Here is a 21457-nt window from a genome sequence, read left to right as displayed (position 1 = left end):
CTGCGGGAGGCTGTCTGTGTTTGTGTGAGCCTGCTTTACTCACTCAAATCTCATCACACAGCCACAACATAGAGCAGGAACACCACTTCTTTCACTTTTGGGGGGGAGGGGGCGGGCAAGGCAGCATGATGCAAATGATTAAATTACAGATTTGTAACGTGGCTTAAAGCTGGGGGGGAAAGGGCTCAGAGAAGTTAATATTAAGTCAATGCAATGTCCTTAGAAAGGATGGAAACAAAAGTCAGGCTCATTAGGCGCCTGTGGTGTCTGATTCCCGTCCTGTAAGTGAGCTGGATTTCTCCCTGCAAATGCCGACGCTCCCCCTTCCTTCTCCACACACACAAATATGCAGATTTGACACACAAACACCTCTCAGTCTCGCTTTCTCCATCTCACTCGCTCGCCTCTTGGCCCACAGTGTTCCCCGAGAAGTCACACAGCTGGGAGACACCCTTCAAGTTACATAACTGCAGGCCTCATCTTACTGAGGCCAGACGCAGCACTCATGTTTCTCTCTTTTTTCTACTTTAGTCTGCTGCTCTTTTCTCTGCACTGCAACGCCATTGTTTGTGACTAACACCTTCTGTGGGCACATAAAAGCAGAAGCTTGTGTTTAAGCAAATAACGTGGTAGAACTGAAGCCGATATAATGTTGACTGCGCGTGAATAAATTCTTTAAATATCCCCACTTTGCATGGATGTCTTTTATAAATAAGATACCTGACCAATATAATAACAGCAGCTATAACGAGTTCATGGTCCGACTCCAGGTTTTATCATCTACGGGACATGAAGCAGCAGCTCACTTTAACACACTTTATAAATATTTAAAGGATACTGTTAGGTAGAGAGCCAGCTCCAAAGAATCCAGCATTAGTAAAGCACTAAAACTAAAGTTATTACTCATTTAAATCTACTTGTTGCAGGGATGGTGGCTCGATGCTCGGAGTCTCCAGATGCTGAAGGATTCTTGAGAATAGCACTGGTAGCTCCAAAGCCACTGGTGTACGAGTGTGGTTGTCTGAATGAGAAAAGTACTAAAAATATCTGCGTGTGCATCTATACTAAAGAAAGAAATACTACATAAATGAGGACCTGGAAATATATCTATATTTTTAAAAGCAATTGCTTTGATTTGATTGGAAAAATAATGATTTTCAGGAAAGCAGCTTATAAATAAAACCGCCAGATACCTGTAATAAGGTCTAAATTATTTATCTCTGAAGTATGAAAGAGTAGAAGTACACAGCAGTGTAAATATACTTGTGTAGAGTGCTTTAAATGTGTGTCTTAGTGAGTCATCTGAGTAAAACCTTGCAGACTGATTTGTTTGAAAAATGTAAAAATGAGTCAGAGGAGCATCCTGGACCCCAAGGCTCAACATCTGAATGGAGAGCAGGGTAACACACACACACACACACACACACACACACACACACACACACACACACACACACACACACACACACACACACACATCCTCCCCCCTCCTCTCTACTAATACCTCATCTAAGTGAGATAAGGGTGATCATCCCCCGCTGAGCAGCTGCAGAGCCTATCACCAGACCACTGATCGATCATTTACACCCCAGCTAATCGATCACTTACTGTGGTGCTGAGCACACAATCGATTTCTCCGGCCTCGGACAGCTCGCTGAGGTTCCTGTCCCAGTGAAGAAACGGCTCACTGCTGTCCAGGATCTCCATGATTTCCTCCACACAGACTCTCTGTGGCCTTGTTGTTTTTCCCCTCCTCCTCCAGCAGCAGAAACACAGCGGGGCTCTGTTGCAGTGCAGACAGTCAGGCTGGAAACCTCAAACTCCACCGGAAAGTTCTCCACAACTTTTTGGAGTGAAGGCAAAGAAATAAAAACACAGTCGAAACACGTCCAGTCGGTTCAGATACAGAGAGATAAATGTGGGAGAGGGCTGAAGCAGACGCATTCAAGCTGAGAGCTGTTGTTGTTGTTGTTGTTGTTTATCATCTCTCCTCTCTGGATCAGGGTCCACAGAGTGTTTCCACCAGGCTCCCCTTCCTTTTCTTACCTCCTCCTCTCAGACACAGGAATGTGTGGGAGGAGTCACAGACAGCGAGACGGAGGAAAAAAAACAAAAAACAAAACACAAAGCAAACTCAAGTCTTAATCTCAGCCTTTAGTACGACTGATAAAGAGCATCAAACATCACAACATATTAAAAACAGAACATGTAAAAGCTCCGTCATTAACTTTTGCCACTAGTTTGAAAATAGTCAGGTTAACTAAGCGGAGCTTCCGGTCTAATTTCAAAATAAAAACCCTAATAGTGATTGCAGAGCTTTTTTTCTGGTTGTTGGCAAAGACAAAATGTCAGTAATTTAACAACAACGACAGCAACAATATTGTTTTAATAATAATGATAATAATGATAATACATGCAAAGATATTAATTGCATACAAAAATATTTGCTTTTGTTAGTTGTGATGTAAAAAAAAAATACTACTACTAGTACCATGTTGTAACAATAATAATAATAAATTAATAATAATAATAATAGTCAAGTTTAGACATTTGTATAATTATTATCTAAAGCTTATTTAGAGTTTCTTTAAAAACAACAACAAACAAACCTATTATTATAGCATCAAAGCCTTTACATTGTATAATCAACTTATCCAGCCGCCACCACAACAACAAAAAAGGTTAAGTCTTCAGCTTAGATTTAAAGATTGCATGATTATCTTAGCAATTTTCTTACATTTAAATATAAAACTAACAACGTCAAATGGCTTTCGGGGTTTTGGAAAAACTTTAGTTAAATTCTGTTTCCCAAAAGTTGTTTCTGTTCATCAGGCCGCGGTGTTTTCAGTGGGAGAAACGTTCTCTCCTGAGAACGTTTTGGGGATTTACTTACCTGGATAATTGAGCATGCATCAAGAAATTCTTTGCACACATACATTTCATTGGAACATTTTCAAAGATTATATTTATGTATCTGAAACTACTGCTGCACAATTGTTGCTGTTACAATTGTGAAGGGTGTCTCCTCTAATCCAGTATATTTTTTTAAACATTGTACAAACTATTAACTCTGAATGTTTTTTATGTAGTGTGGTCATTCCAGCATGCAAATATTACACAATGTTTAGATGATTGTAAATTTAAACTTAAATTAATTTATCCCTAGGCTATCTCTTAAAAATGTAACAAAAATAAAATAAAAAATGTTTTAATTACAATATTAGAAATAATTAGAGTAGTGTGATTGTTTTGAAGATTGGTGCTGCTTGAGATCTAATGGTTAAGTATGACGCATATTTTTTTCTAACTTCTTGCATGAAAATGAATATTATAGTGTTTTTCTTATTAAAAGAAAAAATATCAATTGTATATTTCTAGTCCGTGAGTTATGAAGGAAAATGAAACTAAGCAAAGTTACAAACTAAAGTCAATCCTGTCTTTCAAAAAACCTTTTATTTTTTTAAATAACCCGAAGCTACTTCCGGTATCACTGTGGTTGATTGGACTTGAATCCACAGGGTTCTCCCGTAACTCAACCGCCCGCCCACATTCGTCCGCCTGACCAATCACATCTCTTCTGTATTTAAAGCTCCTCAGAGCCTTTCAATGACAACCTGCGCAGCCAATCAGGAACTTCAAAAACTCGTGCGACCAATTACTTTAGGCCAAGAATACCTTCTCGTTTTAATCCCACCCCGGCTGCTACTGAAACAGCCAATCACATTATTCTGGTTAAAACAAAAACACGGGTTTAAAGAGTTCATTTTAAAACAATATTTGAAAAAAATATATACCTTAACTATAAAAATTACATTTTCAGCTTATTTCAAACGTTTTCTCTCATTTTGTTTTGTATATTTACCCAATATAAAGTAAATTTTAAGTGCATTTAATAAATATTTTAAACAAATGTTGTTTATTGTATCTTTAGGAACATATATGTATTAAAACAAACAAACAAACGTCTAGTATGTCCTTTCTGAACAGTTCAGTCACCGTGCAGGAAGGAAATGAAGATAAACAGATAAGTGCAACTGACAAAAGAGTGACAGAGCAGAAAACAAGAGTAAATGTAACTGATAATATTTGTCAAATTCCCCACATAGTAATGTGGTTATAGCTATAGATGACTCATGCAGTTAATAATGAAAACAGCAGAAATTAAAACCAGTCTTAAGGAGTCGAAATTTGCGAGACATGTGAACCTTGACCTCCAGTGAAACTGCTTTTCACTGGAGCAGAGCTGGAAGAAAAATGCTGAAAATACTTTAATTTTTTCTTTAAAGGAAGAAAAAAAAAGGTAACATGGGGTCAAATGGGACAAAACTGCTACCACATCAGAGATGTATCTTATTTTGCAGAAGCGTCCACTCCTGAGGCTGATCATGTAGCAAGACAAAAATGTGCAAACTGCACGCAGATTGCAACACTTGAGATGACTTTGCTTCCAACACAGCAGCTTTCTGCTTGAGGAAGAGACAGGAAGCAGTTTAATTAAACTCCGAGAAAAAAAGACCTCCCTTTGAAGCCGTTTAGTTTCAGAGACAGGCACAGAGATTCGATTACCTGCCATAAATCTGATTTTAAGACCATCTGCAACACATCAACATTTCACGCGCATGGAGAAACAAACCTGTTTTGTGGTGATGCATTTTACACATAATCCAGTGACTTTCTGAAAGCTTTACTGCATTTAAGAAGCAGGAGATCACGTTAGGCCATACAAGACGACCTAACCTGTGAGTTAACCTCGGCAGCAGCTACTTGAAATGAAGATTATTGCTGCATCTTTCCTAGAAAACTCAACGATTTCAAGCATAAAGCGTGACGGAGATGCGATGAGGGAAAATAACTTGCAGGCAGAATTTAATTTAAATTTCGAAACAGGTTTGTGGGCGTCCCTGTGAAACTGGCTCACAGGGTAAATTTGTCTTACTCACCATGAAACAACTTCAGCTTATAAAGACAGTATGTCTTTACTGGCACAAGGAAACAAAATCTATAACATTACAAGTCACAGTAAGTGAGAGCAGAGTGAGAGCTGCTCTTAACAGAGCTACAACTTTTCAAAGAGTCCCCAAACTCAGAGTTATGATTCAGGAGAAGCGTTTAGAACACTTGGATGGATTAAACAACATTAAAGTTATCTGTAACGTCTAAGTCATAATCAGTAGGTGTACATTTACTACAGCTGAGCTCTTTCTGCTCCTCCTGAAGCCTCAAAGACTTCATGTGCACCAGCAGGTGGTGCCGCAGCCAAAGATGATCATAGCTTATCCTGTCCGTCCTCCCGGCTTCTTGTGAAAACAGTTCCTTTACTTCACATCCTTGAGTCTTATTTTGGTATAAAGAAGAAAATACAAAAAGAAGTCGCCTTGGTGTTTGGTGGAGACGAAGACGGAGAGGAAGGTCCTTCAGGTTCTGTCTCGCACGTTATCGCTCAGGAAAATGATGTTGTCTGCAGAGAATCAAAAAGAATCAGAGAGGAGAACATCGGGGTGACATGTTGACAGAGTAGATGTGAGTCACTGGATTTAGGCTTCAGCTGGAAATCTACGCTTTAACAAACAAACAAAAAAACCCTGAATCCTGTGCAAAAGTCCCAGCATTTTATGTCTTTCTATTGGCTGCTACTGCATATGAAACACAGAGACACCACCACACAGTAAAAAACAAGTAATAAATGCCGGCAGTGCCGACGCAAAGAGTATCCGGCAAAGTCTAAATCAGGCCCGAGTGTGTTTGTGTGGGTGTTTGACCTGACCTGCGATGATGGTGGTGGCCTGACGTCTGACTTGGTTCTTGTCCACGTATTCGCCGTAGTCCAGCTTCCCCTCTACTAGAATCCTCGACCTGAAAATGACAATGGTTCATTCGCACAATGTTCTTTTATTCTGAAACTCCTAATGTGATGAAGAGATTCTGGAGCTTTAAAAGACCATAAAAGCATATTTTTATATCTGAAAACAGAAGTCGTAGGAGTCACTGAGTAACTACTTCTTACTCAAAATACCAAAGACCCCCCCCCCCCCACCGAGGAGTGTTTTTACTCTGCAATACTAATAAAATGCTGCATGTCTTTATAAGGTAAAGAAGCACTACAAGTGATTTTACATCAGGTTGTGTTTACTTGTCACGCAGGCTGTGAGAACAACCTGTTCCTGCCTGGCAGCTCCAACGTCAGCATCTTTGACTTGATATAGCCCCTCTCCCTCCTCTGCACATGTCCAAACCATCTAAGCCTCGCCTCCATCTCTAACTCTGTCACAAAGGTGGATGCTGATTCTTACAGTAACTACTGCAAGCTCTAAATCTACAATGCCAGACAAGTCACTGGGAGTGGGTATTCTTCATATGGCCATCTCACATAATTCCCACTCACATACCGGTCAAACCTTCTGTTTATGAGGGGCAGCCAATCAGAAGAAAGCCAACTCATGTCTGACAGTGGATAAATACAGATAGGATTACTCTGATTACTCTGTGATTGGCTTGGGTTTGGGAACATTTAGAGAGCTGGTAAAAATAGTCATGCAGCTTTATTCCCCCTTTCCCATCTGCAGCAGAGCAGTAAATCTACACATGTATTCACAGCTAAGTCTTCTGCCTGTACAGGAAACATGCAGGTCCTACCCTTTTTTGACGTACTGGTACGCCACGTCTCTCAGACCAGGTTTGAATATAGACACACGATGCCACGTCGTCTTCTGGCTGATGTCACCTGGAATTAGAAAACAGCAGCAGGCGAATCAGATTAATTGGTATTCAGACTCTCCAAAGAAACAAGAGCGCTTGAAATACCTTTAAAAACCGAGCTAAGCCCAAGAGAACATGAGAAAAACAGTCAATCCTCTTATTTGGAGTGTTATTCATTCTAATATTTAAACACTTTAAAGGCTGCCTGCACAGCTTTTCTATCACAGTGAGCTATGAAACGTGTCTCATCAGTTGTATTTATGATTTCTAATGACGATCATGAATGAACCATAAAGGCTGGAGTGTCTGATGATGACTGAGCCCAGTGCAGAGGCACATGAAGAGCAGCTGTCTAGACTCAAAACCTTGAAATCCAGCAGTAGTAATGAATAACAATCTGTTAACGTTCGCCGACGCCCTCTAGTGGCAAATGCAAGCAGTTGCATCCAACTTTGACTGATAAAACAGTGATGTCACAACAACATGAATATCCCACCTTCAATAGAAGCTCCAGTTAATCGTTTATTTTGTTAAAGTCTATTAGTTTCCTAAATAATTTCTTCCTTCTTGTTACCGAAACATCATCCAGATAGTTTATTATATCTCCTTTATTTGCACCCTCTCATCAGCTCACTCAGCTTTATCAGTGCATTTTTAACATATATTTATTTTAGCATTTAAACCTTTTCAAAGAACACTTGACCTTTTATTTCACTCTAGCTTCAAAATTTAAGCTAGAATGCAGAGAATGCGTCTGCTACTCAGTGACTAACACAGAAACACCGACACTGAAATGCTCGTGTTTAATTCAGGGACGCAGGCAAAGAAAAATGAGACCTTGAAGTGCAAACAGCCCTCACCCTGCAGAAAATGCATGATATGAAAAACATCTAGCAGCAAAAACAGCAGATAATATCAGTTCACGTTGATCTGCAGATACGGATCAAAATCATGCAGTGCAGTACGTAAATATGACTGAGCAACAGCAAAATGAAACAAAGCTGACCAAATCATCACAAACCCTGTTGAATGTTGGTGCTTTCAATGTGTAAAACCAGACTGAACCAAATCAGAATAAAAAGAGGGGTGTTGGTTACTTTAGTAAATCTGAGCTGAAAGATCAAGCTGAGAAATGTCACATTTCAGAGGAGGACGTTTCAGTTTATTCACAATTAAAATACGATAATATATAAAATTGTTATGTTTGTAAAACGGGACTCCCCTTAAGCTAACCACAGCTTATAAGTACAGACTCAAACAACAAGCAATATGCACCAAATGCATATGTACTAACCTAAATCACTACACTATCCCAAGATTACCCTAAAGATCCTAACATACAAACAGCACTAATCCAACACATCAACATCAAAGATGTCAAAGTCATATTACAATGTGGGACACACACAGCCCACTTTGATCTTAAGTGAAAATGCCCTTCTCTCTCAAATTTAACTATTTAATCCATGAGATATATCAATATAAGATAAATAGGTCAGTGTCAACAGTATGTTCTAGTTTTTCTACATGATAAATAAATGCTGCTGTAGTAACCGCCCTGGTTCACATTTCCTTAAGATGTGCAGTGGGTCTGATTGGAGTCTTTCTTGGGCCAATTCTGGCCTTAATTCTTTACACATGAGAATAATAGTATGAACATCAGTTGGAGGTGTATTGTAAGTTTTTAGTAGATCTTTTGTTGGGTCTAAAGACTACATTATACACTCCTACCTGGTGAGCTCATTTCTCCCTCTCCAGAGCGCCACATCTCATTGGTCGCTAATGAGAAGATGGTAACCGGGTTTCGGCCCTCCACCTGTCTCATCACCGGGTCTTGGCCGACCCGACCTAACAGCTGCACCCGGTTTATCGCTGAAACAGATACAGACAGCATATTTATTACAGTTAGCCCAGCGTTTATGAAAATCCCCTTTGAATTAATGTGTAATAACTAGACGCAGTCCCGGTCCTCCATGATGAGAAAACACTGCAGCGACCTGATGTTCTGATCTCAACCCATCTGAACATCTGTAAAAAGATTCGAAACCCCTCAAAGCAGAGAGAAGAGAAGCTGGAGAAGAAATTCACTTACATCTCTCCAGGATGAGGCTGGCGTCTGTACTCCTGTACCTCACCGCCTGCCGGATGATCTGAGAAGGAACAGCCAAATAGTTAAAATACTTCAAAATGTTGGCAACAAGATTTTTTTTTAAAATATATATTTACAATTTCTACTTTTTTCCCCATTCCATCTGTTATTAATTACAATACCTACAAATCATAAATCTAATACTGATTTTATCTGGTACGGTTTATATAGTCCAGCGCCGACCATTTCCTCCTCACCTGTGCTGATGCACTTCTAAGCATCTTTCTTCTGACTGAAGACAAACACAGCAGCTGAGACTGATACAGTGCAGATCTGAAAAACACAATAGAAATAATGTGCGGGCTGCAAATATCTTCCTTAAGCTTGAAAGAAAAAAAAAGATTATAGTTAACATAAATATGTTATCATTGCACTAAAATATCTCCCAAAGTAGCATTTCCTTCCATCCATCCATCCATCTTCTGCTGCTTATTCATGTCTGGGTCGTGAGGGCAGCGATCTAAGCAGAAGCTCAGACATTCCTCTTCATTTCTTCTAGTGCGACACTGAGGCGTTCCCAAAGCAGCCAACTGGACCACCTGGACTTGTCCGAAACACCTCAGCTGGTTCATCTTGATGTGGAGGAGCAACAGCTCTACTCTGAGCCCACAAACCTTCAGACGAAGCTCATTTCATCCATTTGTACATCTAACTTCCGCTTTCAGTCCTCAGCTGGTGAAGGCAGGAATGCTGACTGACTCGTTCACGAGTGAGAGAAACTATTTTAATCAGCAACAACAAACAGGATGTTTAAATGTGGCTGACTACATGCTATCTGTTTAGTTTTATTTTCATGCATTCTCTTTAACTGTAAAGTGTATTTTGGAACTTCATATGGAGCTGAAGAAGAGTTTCCAATTAAGAAGTGTGTTTAAATCACAACTCCAAGCTTACTCATTGCAGCTGCACATTTAAAACATATTATACACCGAAGTCACGGCAATATGTGAATATGAGAAAAACTACTGTGTTTCTCCAATTTTCTCTGGCTCAATGGACGTGTTTATTGAGACTCTGGAAGTCTACAAGACTGTGAGTCATAACTAAAAAGACTAAAACTAATACTGATACTAAAAAACTAAACATTTTTAAACATTAAAAGCTAAAATGAAGTGAGAAAATCAGCTCTAGTAACCAGCAAAATAAACAGAATTAAAAACAAAAAGCCAAAAGGAAATAAAAATGAGAAATAATTAGAAAACAAAAAACTATAATACCTCTGAAGTGAGCCAGACCAGTGAAACTGTGAAAAATCTGTAAGGTTAGCAACAACTAAAAAAGTCCTGGTAGTTCCAGACTGTCCTGTAATTGTAGAACATAAATGTTTTTGTTACCTCATATTGTCTGTTTATTTATTTTTTTTATTAACACTGTGTACTCGGTATATTACACAAATACAGTTTGTAGCTTTCACTTAATTACTTTAATGTAGTACCACTGGCCATGACATAAGTCTTTAAAAGTAGAAAAACAGCTAAACTTACATACAGTTAATAGTCTAAAATGTTTAGCCGGATTGTGTTTTCCGGGCCGATTTTAGACACCATGCCTTATGTTTTACACCTTTGCTTTGTAGTAACTGCTCAACGTGACCTGGTGCATTTCAAGATAGCTATAGGGTTGCTTTTACAAGGCTCGAAGTCAAAAATGTCAAAAAATAAATAAATAAATAAAAAAGATCTACTCAGAAGCAAACTGCTATTACTTTATTTTGAAGAAACAAATACACAAGTAATTTTTATAACAACCCACATCTCTTCAATGCTAGTTTGTCAATAATGCTAGTTTGTTTCGGTGATTTAGAAAGAGTTTTACTAGTAAGTTCATATTTTATATGCAATAAAGAGAGTTCAGAGTTAAGCTAGCAGAGAAATTAGCCCAGTTTATGTAGCACCGACCACCAGAGTCAGAGCTCCGGGTTCTCAGAGGAGCATCGAGGCTTGAGAGCTCTCCCGCCATAGGATGCAGACTCGAAACAAACCCCCAGTAATCAACGATTTTCTCCCCAAGCGCGGATTTACAGCGGGGAGCACCTGGAGACGAACCCGTGTCACAAAACTGTACAAAAATGAGCTCCTCAGTGGCCACTAAAGAGCCGCTTATAAACTTACCAGGTGCAACACTTCACAAGAATCTTCTGTAACCTCACGCTACTTCCGGTCCGTCTCCAACAAGAGTCCGACGTTCCACGTGTCGTTAAAGCGCTATTCCGCTTTAAGGGCCTTTATTTTTCGGCTGCTCCCTGTAGGGGTTACCACTGCCTCCATCTCACTCGCTCTCCTTTCTGAATCTTCCTCTTTTCCTCTTCATCTTCATCCTTTGTCCCTATTCATGTTGGTCGCTCCCTATAAAAAATGTTATCCAGAAAAGAATTACTAACAATTCAAACACAAATTACCTTTTACAAACATATAGTGACAAATATTCATCTTATTGAGCTCTGGGTTATGGAAGCTTGTTTCCACCTCTGAAAAAATATTAACTTAGAGTTAAACTATGTGTTTATGCCATAGTTCTAAATACAATGATCTATTTTGTGATATTTTAGTCTTTAAGTAGATATACATACTGCTTTTTATTCCTCTTGGTTCTCGAAACCTGTAAGCTGGGGGTAGAGTGAGTCAAAAACAAAACACGGTGAATCTAGCTCCCCTGCAGTGTAGCAGTATATAAACCAGAATTATCCCAGCTGATTTCCATATTTGCATTAATAATAATTCAACATAAATAGGAGATGATCCTGATAAAGGCCAGTCTGCAAATATACCATTCTGGTATGTTTTTAAACTTAAGTAGTTGTTTTTGGTCTTGTGATGCTCACATGATGCTTTATTTTTACCCCAAACATTGAATATTCCCACTGACACTGAATTTATTTAAAAATTAGTTTTGAAATGGTCAGGGATCGAGTTGATAAAGTACAAGGAAATTTAGAAATAAGCTTTAAAGATTCAAACAATAGTTCTGGCACATAAAGAGGACAATTAAACAGAATTAAATCGAGCTTTTATAATGAAGTAATAAACTATGAGCAGGAAACTGCGAATATTAACGTGTAGAAAACGAATTCTTTAGGCCTTCCAGCAGAGGGTGCGCTCGTTTTCCAGATCTCTCGGTGGCGCGCTGCTGACAGCGGGGTGGAGTTGTTGTTTGGTGGGATGCGAACTTTCTACAAGACAACACCCTCGCCTCTGACTTCACACTTCACACACGCACATCAGCACACACTCTCTGCGGTAGGACCATCACGATAAGCTGTCAGTGCACGGGTCCGGGCCATGTTGCTCATAATCCACCTTTTAACCACTTTGGGTGAGTTGAAGTTTTAATTTGAACAACTTTATTTGGCTAAAATTAATCTGCTGGGACATGTTCGCTCCCATCACATGTAATGAGAGGCATCTGTAAACGATTATCCACCGTTTTCCTGTTCCAAAACAAATGCTGGAGGAGAGTTTAAGAGCTAAATAAAACTTTCAGTAGAGCACTTTCCCACAGCTGCGCACTTAATTCTCATCTGAAGAGTAAATTCATGTGATTCTAATTGAAATAAACTGACCGCAAGCCTGCTCTGTTTCTGGCTTTTATCATTAAAACCAAAAGAAGAACGAGGCCAGTGCTTTGTGCTGACATCTCACTGACACCAGTCTCTCCTCCCTGCAGCCCTGTGGGCTCCTGTCAGGGCACAGCAGGTTCCGCAGTTCCCAGATATTTGCACCGAGGGCAGCTGCTACCCAGCCACAGGTGACCTGCTGATCGGCAGGGCGCACAAACTCACCGCCTCCTCCACCTGCGGACTGAATGAGGCCGAGAGCTTTTGCATCGTGGGACACCTGGAGGTAAGAAAGGATCTTTTTTAGAGCACAGGTAGCAGAGAAGGCTCAATTGAAGGCTTCCTGCACGTGTTTTGTGTTTAATATCTGCTTTACAAAGTGCCAAAAGAAGATAGCCTTTTATATAGACTTTTTTAAGCCTCACTTGACCACTCTGTTTTTATAATTAAATGAGCCTTTGTTTTTTCTAATGGCTCATTTTCTTTTTCCTATATTCAGGACTAATATTCCTTTGCTTTTTTGTTTTATTCTGTTTTTCTCCATTATCTACAGTTACAAAAATAAGAAAAGAAAAGAAAAAACAACCCACAGAACAAAATATTGGGGCAATGATAAATATTTTCTGATATCAGTAAGGAAATAGGGTTATCTCTAATCTTTACATAAAGTCAATTTATTCCGATTTTGGTCAAAGATACTTGCCTTAAACTTTAGATGATAACTCCAGTGTGTTTTAATGTCATTAATTATGATATTAAATACTTTTATTCAGAAGAATATAGGGTTAGCGTCAGGGCTTATGCAGCAGTAAAGCTAAGCTAACGAGTAAGAGCTGTGACAGCTACAGCAGCAGAAAATCTAACAACAGGAAACTGAGGCTACAGTTCACACAGGCTGACCAAAACTGGACAACAGAAGATGATGAGCTCTGATGAGTCTCAATTTCTGCTGCATTGTTTGGATGGCAGGCTTGTTGATGGCAACAACATGAGCGCATGGATCCATCCTGCCTTATATCAGCAGCTCAGGCGGGTGGTGTTTGTGCTGGAAAGCTGTGGGGGATATTTTCTTGGCACACTTTTGCTCCTTTAGTGGACAGGTGGATTACTGCATTTTAACTACTGTACATCTGTTTATTGGATCATAATTACAGATTCATATGCACGCAAAAATATACATAGTAAGGTTTAAAAACATACTACGCTTCATCTCACCACTTGTGAATACTTGTCCTCGAGTGTTCTCTCATCCAGTGGTTAGACTCGAGTAGTTTTTCTTTCTCTTTGATTTGAAACCACGGTTTGTAAAAACAAAGCGTAAACTCAAAGCTGTGGTTGCCTGCAGAGCAGATTTTTCCCATTGGGATGATTCTGAATATAATCAGAAAGAAAATATATTGACTGTAATTATATGTGACAGTTCATATATGTCATACGTCATTTAAATGCAACATTTAAAGGATGTCAGTAGAAAAAGCAAACATCACTGATATATAAGAGTGGCATTCACAACATGAGCAGTTTCCTTACAGCACAACACTCATGAACTCAGGCCCACAGTTCAACCATGTGAAGCAATTCTAAGTCTCAGTGGACTTCGTGAACCGTCTCTGTAAACAGAGTTGTGGAAAGAGACGTTTAGCCAACCAAATTATTTCATCTTGGTGTTTCCTGCCACTACAGTATTTCTGTAACAGATGGCTCAAAGGCCTGCTGGATTATTGGATTTCTGTAGCTGACATCAATTTTCAGAGCTTTATTTCTGAAATTTTGAATATTTCTAGCTTCACATTTTTCTAGATGCTGCTAGGGAAGCTTTGCATTATTGATAGTCTATTTATTATTTGTGTTTTACTTATACCTTGGCCTCAGTGTAGCTCCTCTGACTGAAATAGCTGGAAAGCTTGCCTCCACCAGTGTGTGAATGTGAGAGTGAATGAATAGTGGAATTGTAAAGCGCTTTGAGGGTCTCGAAAAGCGCTATATAAATGCAATCCATTATCATTAAAGCTGTTTTAGCTTCTCATAAACATAAGGTTTTAACAGCTAGTGGGTCGGTCTTCTAGGCTCACAGCTAGATCTGTGTGCCTAGAAGACCATATTAGGCACAGGCACACAGAATGGCATCATACAGAGCCAAAAGCAGAAAAAACTGCCAGAAACAGAGCGTCTGAAGATTGAGGTTTTGTCTTGGTTACACACAGATCTCACTATTTGAAACTCTGGCCATGCTTAATTCACCAATGTAACAGTACATATATATATCTATATCTATATATATATAGATATAGATATATATATATATATAACCGGAAAAATATTAAAGGTTCACTTTAACTTTGTAGAATTGTATTTGAAAAACTGACCATACTAACACAGGGAGTTTTACATTTTAAATGATTTCACCCTAAATAAAGTTGTTAAACACTTTACTTAAATATTTTTCTTTCCTTATTGCCTCCCTGGCTGGCGATCATTTCTGCATCATTGTCCAACATGAAACACAACTTTTAAATCACAGCACGCCACTTCCAAACACATTTGTGTGTCAGCTTAACTCACTTTAACAAGCTAATGCAGTTCTCCTGCTCCCCTCAAAAGCACTTTCATATCTTCACGACTTTGATAAATTTGATTAGATGATTACGTTTTTGAGAAGTCCCTCATAGCTGCAGACAAAGTCCCTGCAAATGGTAGAAAGTGGGTCAGGTGTAAATTGAAGATTTCTATGACTTATCGCTTTTGAATTCTGTCAACATACATTGTTGATATCAGTGGTTTTGAGACAGCGCAGCTACTGAATGAATGAAACCTTAGTAAATGTAGTGATGAAGAGGCCCTTCAGTGAATATAACCCATCTTACTCTAGCTACAATTTACAGATGAATCATTGCAGGCTATCATTAAGTGACTGTTTTGGAAAAGGGGCAGTTATGAGGTTATATTCACTGAATATGTGTGTGTGATGTTCAAAACCTGACTGTGCAATTGTGGGATACAGCGTCTTTATAAACTACTCTTCCAAAACAACATGGCCAAATTAAAATTAAACAAAAATCTTCTAGCTGCTTTTGTCAGAAGCAGTTTTTGACTATCAAAACTGGTTAGAAGTTTATTTTAAGCCTTGGTTTTAGGGTTAAATTTAGAATTAAGCTTAGCTTAGGGTCTGCTTAGTTTTGATGGTTAACTTGAGGGGTAACTTGGGATTGTGTAAATGTCCTCCCAAACAAGCATGTTTGCCCCTCACCCTAAGCACAGAGTGGCGCAAGCAACAGTTACTGTAGGTAATATTTCAGCATTAAATAAGAGAACGGGTGATCCAAATGACCTCAAACTTAGCATCACATCAAATTGTTACCCAAGCAACACACTTGCCAAGTTTGAAGCAGATCACGTGTACAGTTTTAGAGATAAGCGAAGAGCAAATAGACGTGGAGATTTCTCCAACTGTTCTCAAACATGTGATGGTGTTCAGCACACAGCAACTTTATTTTACTCTGTTTCTCTGATTATGATTGTGTGTGTGTGTGTGTGTGTGTGTGTGTGTGTGTGTGTGTGTGTGTGTGTGTGTGTGTGTGTGTGTGTGTGTGAGGATGCGCATGTATATAATGTCGAGTGGGAGTTCAGACATTCCCCTCCACAATAAAAGCGTTGTGCGCCTCACAAAGCCTTCCCTGTGTGGATGCGGGCCGGGGGCGACGAAGGGGATACTCTGTCTTTATCAAACAGCCTTTAGCGAGTCCTGTGTGTGAATGGTGTTTTTTATGAAAGCACAGGCTCGCTGTGAGGCCATCTGAGACTTCTGAGGATGAGCACAATCCTAAAATATGAGCTGCAGATGAAGTGGAGGGAAAGAAGTCTGACTCAAGCAGCTGGCTTTCTTTTCCTTTTTTCCTACTAAGTGGAGCCTCTTGTTCGGAATCTACTCCCATTTCAGCGCAGACATAGTTGGCTCAGAGCTTGGTGAAATTGAGAAACTCATTTTGTTTATTCACACGCGGAAATATTGTGACATTTAAGAGTGTGTGTGTGTGTGTGTGAACTGTAGTTTAGCTTGCGTACATGCCAAACCATCTGGCGTGCAGATCCCAGAGGCAGTGGAGGGGATTATTAAACAGACACGGCACAGAGAAGCGCAGCAGCAGTATCATATACACTGTACATCATTACTGACTTCATCTCTTCCAGCTCATCAGTTAAACCACTGCATGGCTAAAAGTATGTGGACACTTCAATCTTACCTCCATAGGGCATTGTTGAATAGTTCATTCTAAAACTGTGGATGCTTTTTGTAAAGTCTGCTCCCCTCTGTGGGAATATACAACACTCCCATTTAGGTACACTGTAAAACTAGCACTCACATTAAAACACTCACATCATAGCAGCTGGATTGCATTAAAAAACATATTTACTGTCGCATAAAATATAAAAACAGAAAAAACAGTTTTTTGTAAAATTACAAGATCTTGTGTATTTTAAGCTTGTTATCTACAATTAAAATTTGCCTAAACGTTTCACCCCATTTGAACCACGTTCTATGCAAGAAACAGTCCCTAAGAAAACTGTCCGATGTCCTTTAATGTTAATGAATCAGCTGCTATTTCTGGCACATCAAGAGTATGGCGAACTGACGCTTTCGCACTTCCTGTCCATCAGGAGACAAAATGTTTTGTGTGCGACTCCAGGGAGATGTACGACGAGGAGAGCAACGACATCAGCCACACCATCGAGAACGTGGTCACCACCTTCGCCCCAAACCGCCTCAAGACCTGGTGGCAGTCGGAGAACGGTGAGAGACACAAACGCACTAGAGAAACAAGATGAGGGGTGTTTCCTGTTTACTTTGGAGGGAGAATAGCGTGTGAGCCCTCACAGAGGCCGATCTCATGAGTACTGAGCTCAGTAATGAGCAGACCGATCACAGAGCCTCTCATAGCAGCAGTCCTTATGGGTGGGGCTTACAGGTGCGCTGAGGAGAACAGGTGTGCGGGTAAGAAACAGATGTGTGTCAACACTTGACTTTAAAGTGGAAAAAATGAGAAGCGTGACGTGAGACAGGAGAGCTTTAAGAGCTCCACGGAGAGACAGTTTCTAACTGAGAGGTTTTCTCACCTGTAATCACCTGTTTCATTGTTATCCACTGGTACAGGGAGGAGCTTCACAGTGAAGCTTAAAACTACCAAATCCTTCCCAAATGTGAGGATTGTGGTTGTAATTTTTACGATTCCACTCATGATTTTCTTCCACTGACAAAATTACCAGCCAATCTTTTTATTTTGTACCATTTCGATGTAGACAAACCCAGATTCATTAATATGAGACTTTTCTATGAAACCTTATTAATATCACCCAGTTGTGCAAACGTTGTGCATCATTTAAACAAATTGTACTTATTTGGTATGTTTGGTTAATTTTATTGGTAATTGGTCAAACTGGTCAATTATTGCAGTTTGAAATAAAGTTTGGTGGATTTGAACAACTCAAGTTTTTGGGGTTACATGGGAAATGTATTCAGTGCACACAAAACGTCTTCCTGCACCTAAAGCTTTGTTTAAAGTTTGTGTGGATAAAATAAGTTCCCATAGAAGGAAGAAAGTAAGCACAGGTCAAATTTTGATGAATTTAACTCTGATATAATCTAAAATATACACATCGCATACAATAACATGAGAACAAACATATCGTATAATAAGTCATTAAAGTTTTCTATTTTATTTTCTTAAATTTTCTTAAATTTGACATTTTTGTTTGACTTTCTTTTGGTTTTATGAATTCATTTTGCTCTCATGACAGCTCTAGTTTTACCATGAAAGTTTTCTGTGACTTTTCTCAAGAGATGCTTGTGTGAAAACTGGCGAGCCAAGTTCAACATCACTTGTTTGACTCATTCCTCAGTCAGCAACTTACATCACTTCTGGAAGTCATGAATCCTAACCTGTGTCTCAACCACAGCAACAAACGTCTTCTCCAACATACACAAACATCAGTGCACCTGATACGCTGCAGTCAGGTTGTTTAAATATACCAACTTGTGTTTAGTTTGCTTTATTCCAAACAAGCTGGAGAACATTTATATGCAATTCTCTGTGAAATTAAGTCCATGAATCCGCATCGTAAAATCTTTAGCTGGATCCTTCATGGTGATCCCAGTGCAGCTGGTTCCCATGCAGTTGTTCCTGCAGAGCGGTGGGAATCTGTCAGAGGTGTGAGTCACGGCAGAGCGGCGGCCAGCAGTGCAGATGGTTCTCAAACAGCAGGAAGCTGCAGGAGCCACTTGGGATTTCCTAATTCCCCCACAGGAATCTTCCAAGTCCTCCGAGCTGCTGTTTTTAAATTCAAACTCTGCTTTGAATGTTTTTACACATAAAGTTTTGCATGCAAGTAAATTTATGATGTTACTGTTGGCTGAGTAACTGCAGCGTAAGAAAGCGAGCTGACTGTGTTAACTTTAACTGCGTAAAAGAGTCGAACGCATGTTAATGCGTGTGAAGAAATCAGTCTGCGAAAAACTTGAAATGTGTATTTCCTGTTTCCTGTCTGCTGCAGGTGTGGAGAACGTGATCATCCAGCTTGACCTGGAGGCGGAGTTTCATTTCACACACCTTATCATGACCTTCAAGGTGCCTGGTTTCCCTCACACACACACACACATCATACAACTGCTGCCATACCCAGGGCAGGCAGAAAAACACAGTGTTGAACAGCTGTGGTGGGGAAACACTGAAAATCAGTCTCCTGAGAACGGTGGGAAGAGGAGGAGGAGGAGGAAGAGGAGGGAGAGGGCAAGTAAAAGAATGCAGCTCGCCTCTCGTGGCTGCTCGGCTTTGATGGTGGCCAGCTGGAGCTGCCTCTCATCAACTCAGCAGCTCTACGTCAGAGTCCAAACACTCTCAGAGACACAATGCACATCCGGCCCATCCAAGACAGGAAAGATCAGCTAATTTAGTTTATTTTAGCTTATTATGTATAAATTATAATTTATTTAAACAGAGAACTATTACAGAAAATGTGCATGTAGGCTATATTTTATTAAAATATTGGTTAAATGCCACTATGGTGTCAAAATCTTACGAAAAAATATTCCAAATAATTTGAAATAAGGTGGGTATCTGTTTTTCACCGTCACATGCATCATATAAAAAAAGTTTTAGAGTGACGTTTTTATATTAAACATAAGGCACACAAACATGTCACTATAAATACCAGATTAAGTAAAGATGCTTAAAAAAACATGGAGATTAACACATCCTCTCTGTCCTCTGAAGAATCACTCTTACGTGTTAAATTGTTTTTATTTCAACCTTTTTATGTAATAAAAAAAAACCCCAAACACTAGAAAAAATGTTCCCTTATTACGGCTTAATGTAGACGTCAGTAGATTTCCGCCCAGTCTTCAGGCAGAATATCATTTTATTTATTTTTCATATGTGAGTGATGCAGTGGCCATAAAAGAAACAGTCGTATCAGTTACAGTAATAAGATGCCTGTTGGTCTTTATCTGCCTGCAGACGTTTCGGCCGGCTGCCATGATGATCGAGCGCTCCATGGACAACGGAAAATCGTGGCAGGTTTATCGTTACTTTGCCTACGACTGCAATTCGACCTTCCCTGGCATTTTCACCGGGCCCATGGTCAGAGTGGACGACATCATCTGCGACTCCCGCTACTCTGATATCGAACCATCCACTGAGGGAGAGGCTAGTTTGTGTTTGCATTTTTTCCCTCCCTCTGAAAACAAACTTTTCCATATTTTTAGTTCTTACCTTTCCCCCCTCGTGTCTCTTAGGTGATTTTTCGAGTGCTGGACCCCGCGTTTGACATTGACGACCCCTACAGCACAAGGATACAGAGTGAGCTGCTTCTGGTTTTAGAAACTCAAACATTTACTTTTGTGACCCTTTAAGATAAAGCTTTCTCTTTTAAAATCTGAAATGGATTCATATGAGTAAATAGATGATTCATGCCAAGTTTGAGGGGAAAAAATCTAATCAATGCAGGTAATTTTACCATTAAGAAGGTAAAAAATCCTGGCAGAAACCAGGCTGTAAATATGCTTACACTGACATCATGACTATTGAGAGGTAAAGTGATCATCTCTTCATCACAGCACCTGTTAGCTGGTGGGATAAATTAGGGGCAAGTGAACATTTTGCCCTCAAAGTCGATGTTTTAGAAGCAGGAAATATGGGAAAGTGTAAGGATTTGAGCGAGTTTGACAAGTGATGGCTAGATGATTGTGTCACAGCATCTCTGACTAATAAAACTGGTTAATCCGAAATTACTTAATTGAATGCAGCCACTCTTTTATATCAAATTAGTACCAGATTACAGGAAACTTATATAAAACCAATATGAAACTGATGAAAGATTTAACCTGAGTGAGACTCTGAACGTACCACAGAAGGATACCAGAATGATTTCTTTTAGTCAGCAGTTGTTGAGCTACCTGTAGCAGATCTGCAGGCGTCAGAGATCAGACAGGACCAACACTGGAAAGAATTTCTCAGGTGGAAGCAACTTGGACTTTGTAACCTCACACACTGCCTCTGTTCCTTGATCGCACACACATGCAGTTGGCTCATGTTAAGTACATGGTAACCGCTGTGGGTGTGTAAGGAACTGCGGCGGTATCCTCACGCTCAGAAACTCTGAAATCAGTGAGAAGAAATAAAACCAAAATACTGACTCGTTCATGGACTCTGGTACAGTTTCAGCAGGTCCTCTATTAGTACTTTAAGCTGATGGAATCAGCATTTTCTTTTTAATTTAGTTCGAAAGTGAAATTTAAAAAAATATTACTGTTAATTTTGAGTAAAAGAAAAGTAGAAATGTGGAGATTAAAATTGTTTCGAGTCAAACAACTGCTGCGGTCTGGGACCATGTAGTTTGCATTTTCACTTTCTTCATGGCTGTGAAACTTGAGCATTTTATCTGTAAATCTTTCCGCCTCCGGTCTTATGGAGGGAAGGGAAAAAGTGGAAATATTTCTGTCCAACTTTCAGAATTGAGCATAACTTCAATTAAATAAATAAAGCACATGCAATTTGTCCCCTGAAACC

At 39.6% G+C, this 21457-nt stretch overlaps 3 protein-coding genes across 3 annotated transcripts in view; 1 reads left to right on the top strand and 2 right to left on the bottom strand.

The window, feature by feature from the left end:
- creb3l2 (cAMP responsive element binding protein 3-like 2) overlaps positions 1-2231 on the bottom strand; it is a 35963-nt gene extending 33732 nt beyond the window's left edge. Inside the window, exon 1 of the mRNA XM_080887807.1 lies at positions 1609-2231. Within this exon, the coding sequence (XP_080743933.1) occupies positions 1609-1707 (99 nt within the window). The 5' untranslated portion in view covers positions 1708-2231. The remainder of the gene's footprint in view (positions 1-1608) is intronic.
- Positions 2232-3888: 1657 nt separating this feature from the next.
- ssbp1 (single-stranded DNA binding protein 1) lies at positions 3889-11058 on the bottom strand. Its single transcript, XM_080886795.1, has 7 exons — positions 10957-11058; positions 9043-9118; positions 8789-8846; positions 8428-8568; positions 6634-6721; positions 5765-5853; positions 3889-5458 (listed from the first exon to the last, which is right to left on the bottom strand). The coding sequence occupies exons 2-7, from the start codon at positions 9064-9066 to the stop codon at positions 5415-5417; spliced, it is 444 nt and encodes a 147-aa protein (XP_080742921.1). The 5' UTR covers positions 9067-9118; positions 10957-11058; the 3' UTR covers positions 3889-5414.
- A 964-nt stretch (positions 11059-12022) lies between these two features.
- lamb1b (laminin, beta 1b) overlaps positions 12023-21457 on the top strand; it is a 31938-nt gene continuing 22503 nt past the window's right edge. Inside the window, exons 1-6 of the mRNA XM_080887804.1 lie at positions 12023-12157; positions 12509-12684; positions 17055-17187; positions 18945-19018; positions 19907-20095; positions 20185-20248. Of these exons, the coding sequence (XP_080743930.1) occupies positions 12124-12157; positions 12509-12684; positions 17055-17187; positions 18945-19018; positions 19907-20095; positions 20185-20248 (670 nt within the window). The 5' untranslated portion in view covers positions 12023-12123. The remainder of the gene's footprint in view (positions 12158-12508; positions 12685-17054; positions 17188-18944; positions 19019-19906; positions 20096-20184; positions 20249-21457) is intronic.

The sequence above is a fragment of the Rhamphochromis sp. 'chilingali' genome (genome assembly GCF_963969265.1).
Source record: "Rhamphochromis sp. 'chilingali' genome assembly, chromosome: 7".
In the NCBI taxonomy this organism is placed as follows: Eukaryota; Metazoa; Chordata; class Actinopteri; order Cichliformes; family Cichlidae; genus Rhamphochromis; species Rhamphochromis sp. 'chilingali'.
Note: the sequence above shows the minus strand (reverse complement) of the source record. Positions and strands in the feature narration are given on the sequence as shown.

What these genes read in the sequence shown, in the direction of transcription:
- ssbp1 (XM_080886795.1), bottom strand. Translation starts at nt 9,066, where the DNA reads ATGCTTAGAAGTGCATCAGCACAG. An exon ending in GGGAGAAATGAGCTCACCAG is followed by an intron (nt 6,722 to 8,427) that starts GTAGGAGTGTAT and finishes TTCTAATTCCAG; the next exon opens with GTGACATCAGCCAGAAGACG. An exon ending in TACCAGTACGTCAAAAAAGG is followed by an intron (nt 5,854 to 6,633) that starts GTAGGACCTGCA and finishes TGTCATTTTCAG; the next exon opens with GTCGAGGATTCTAGTAGAGG.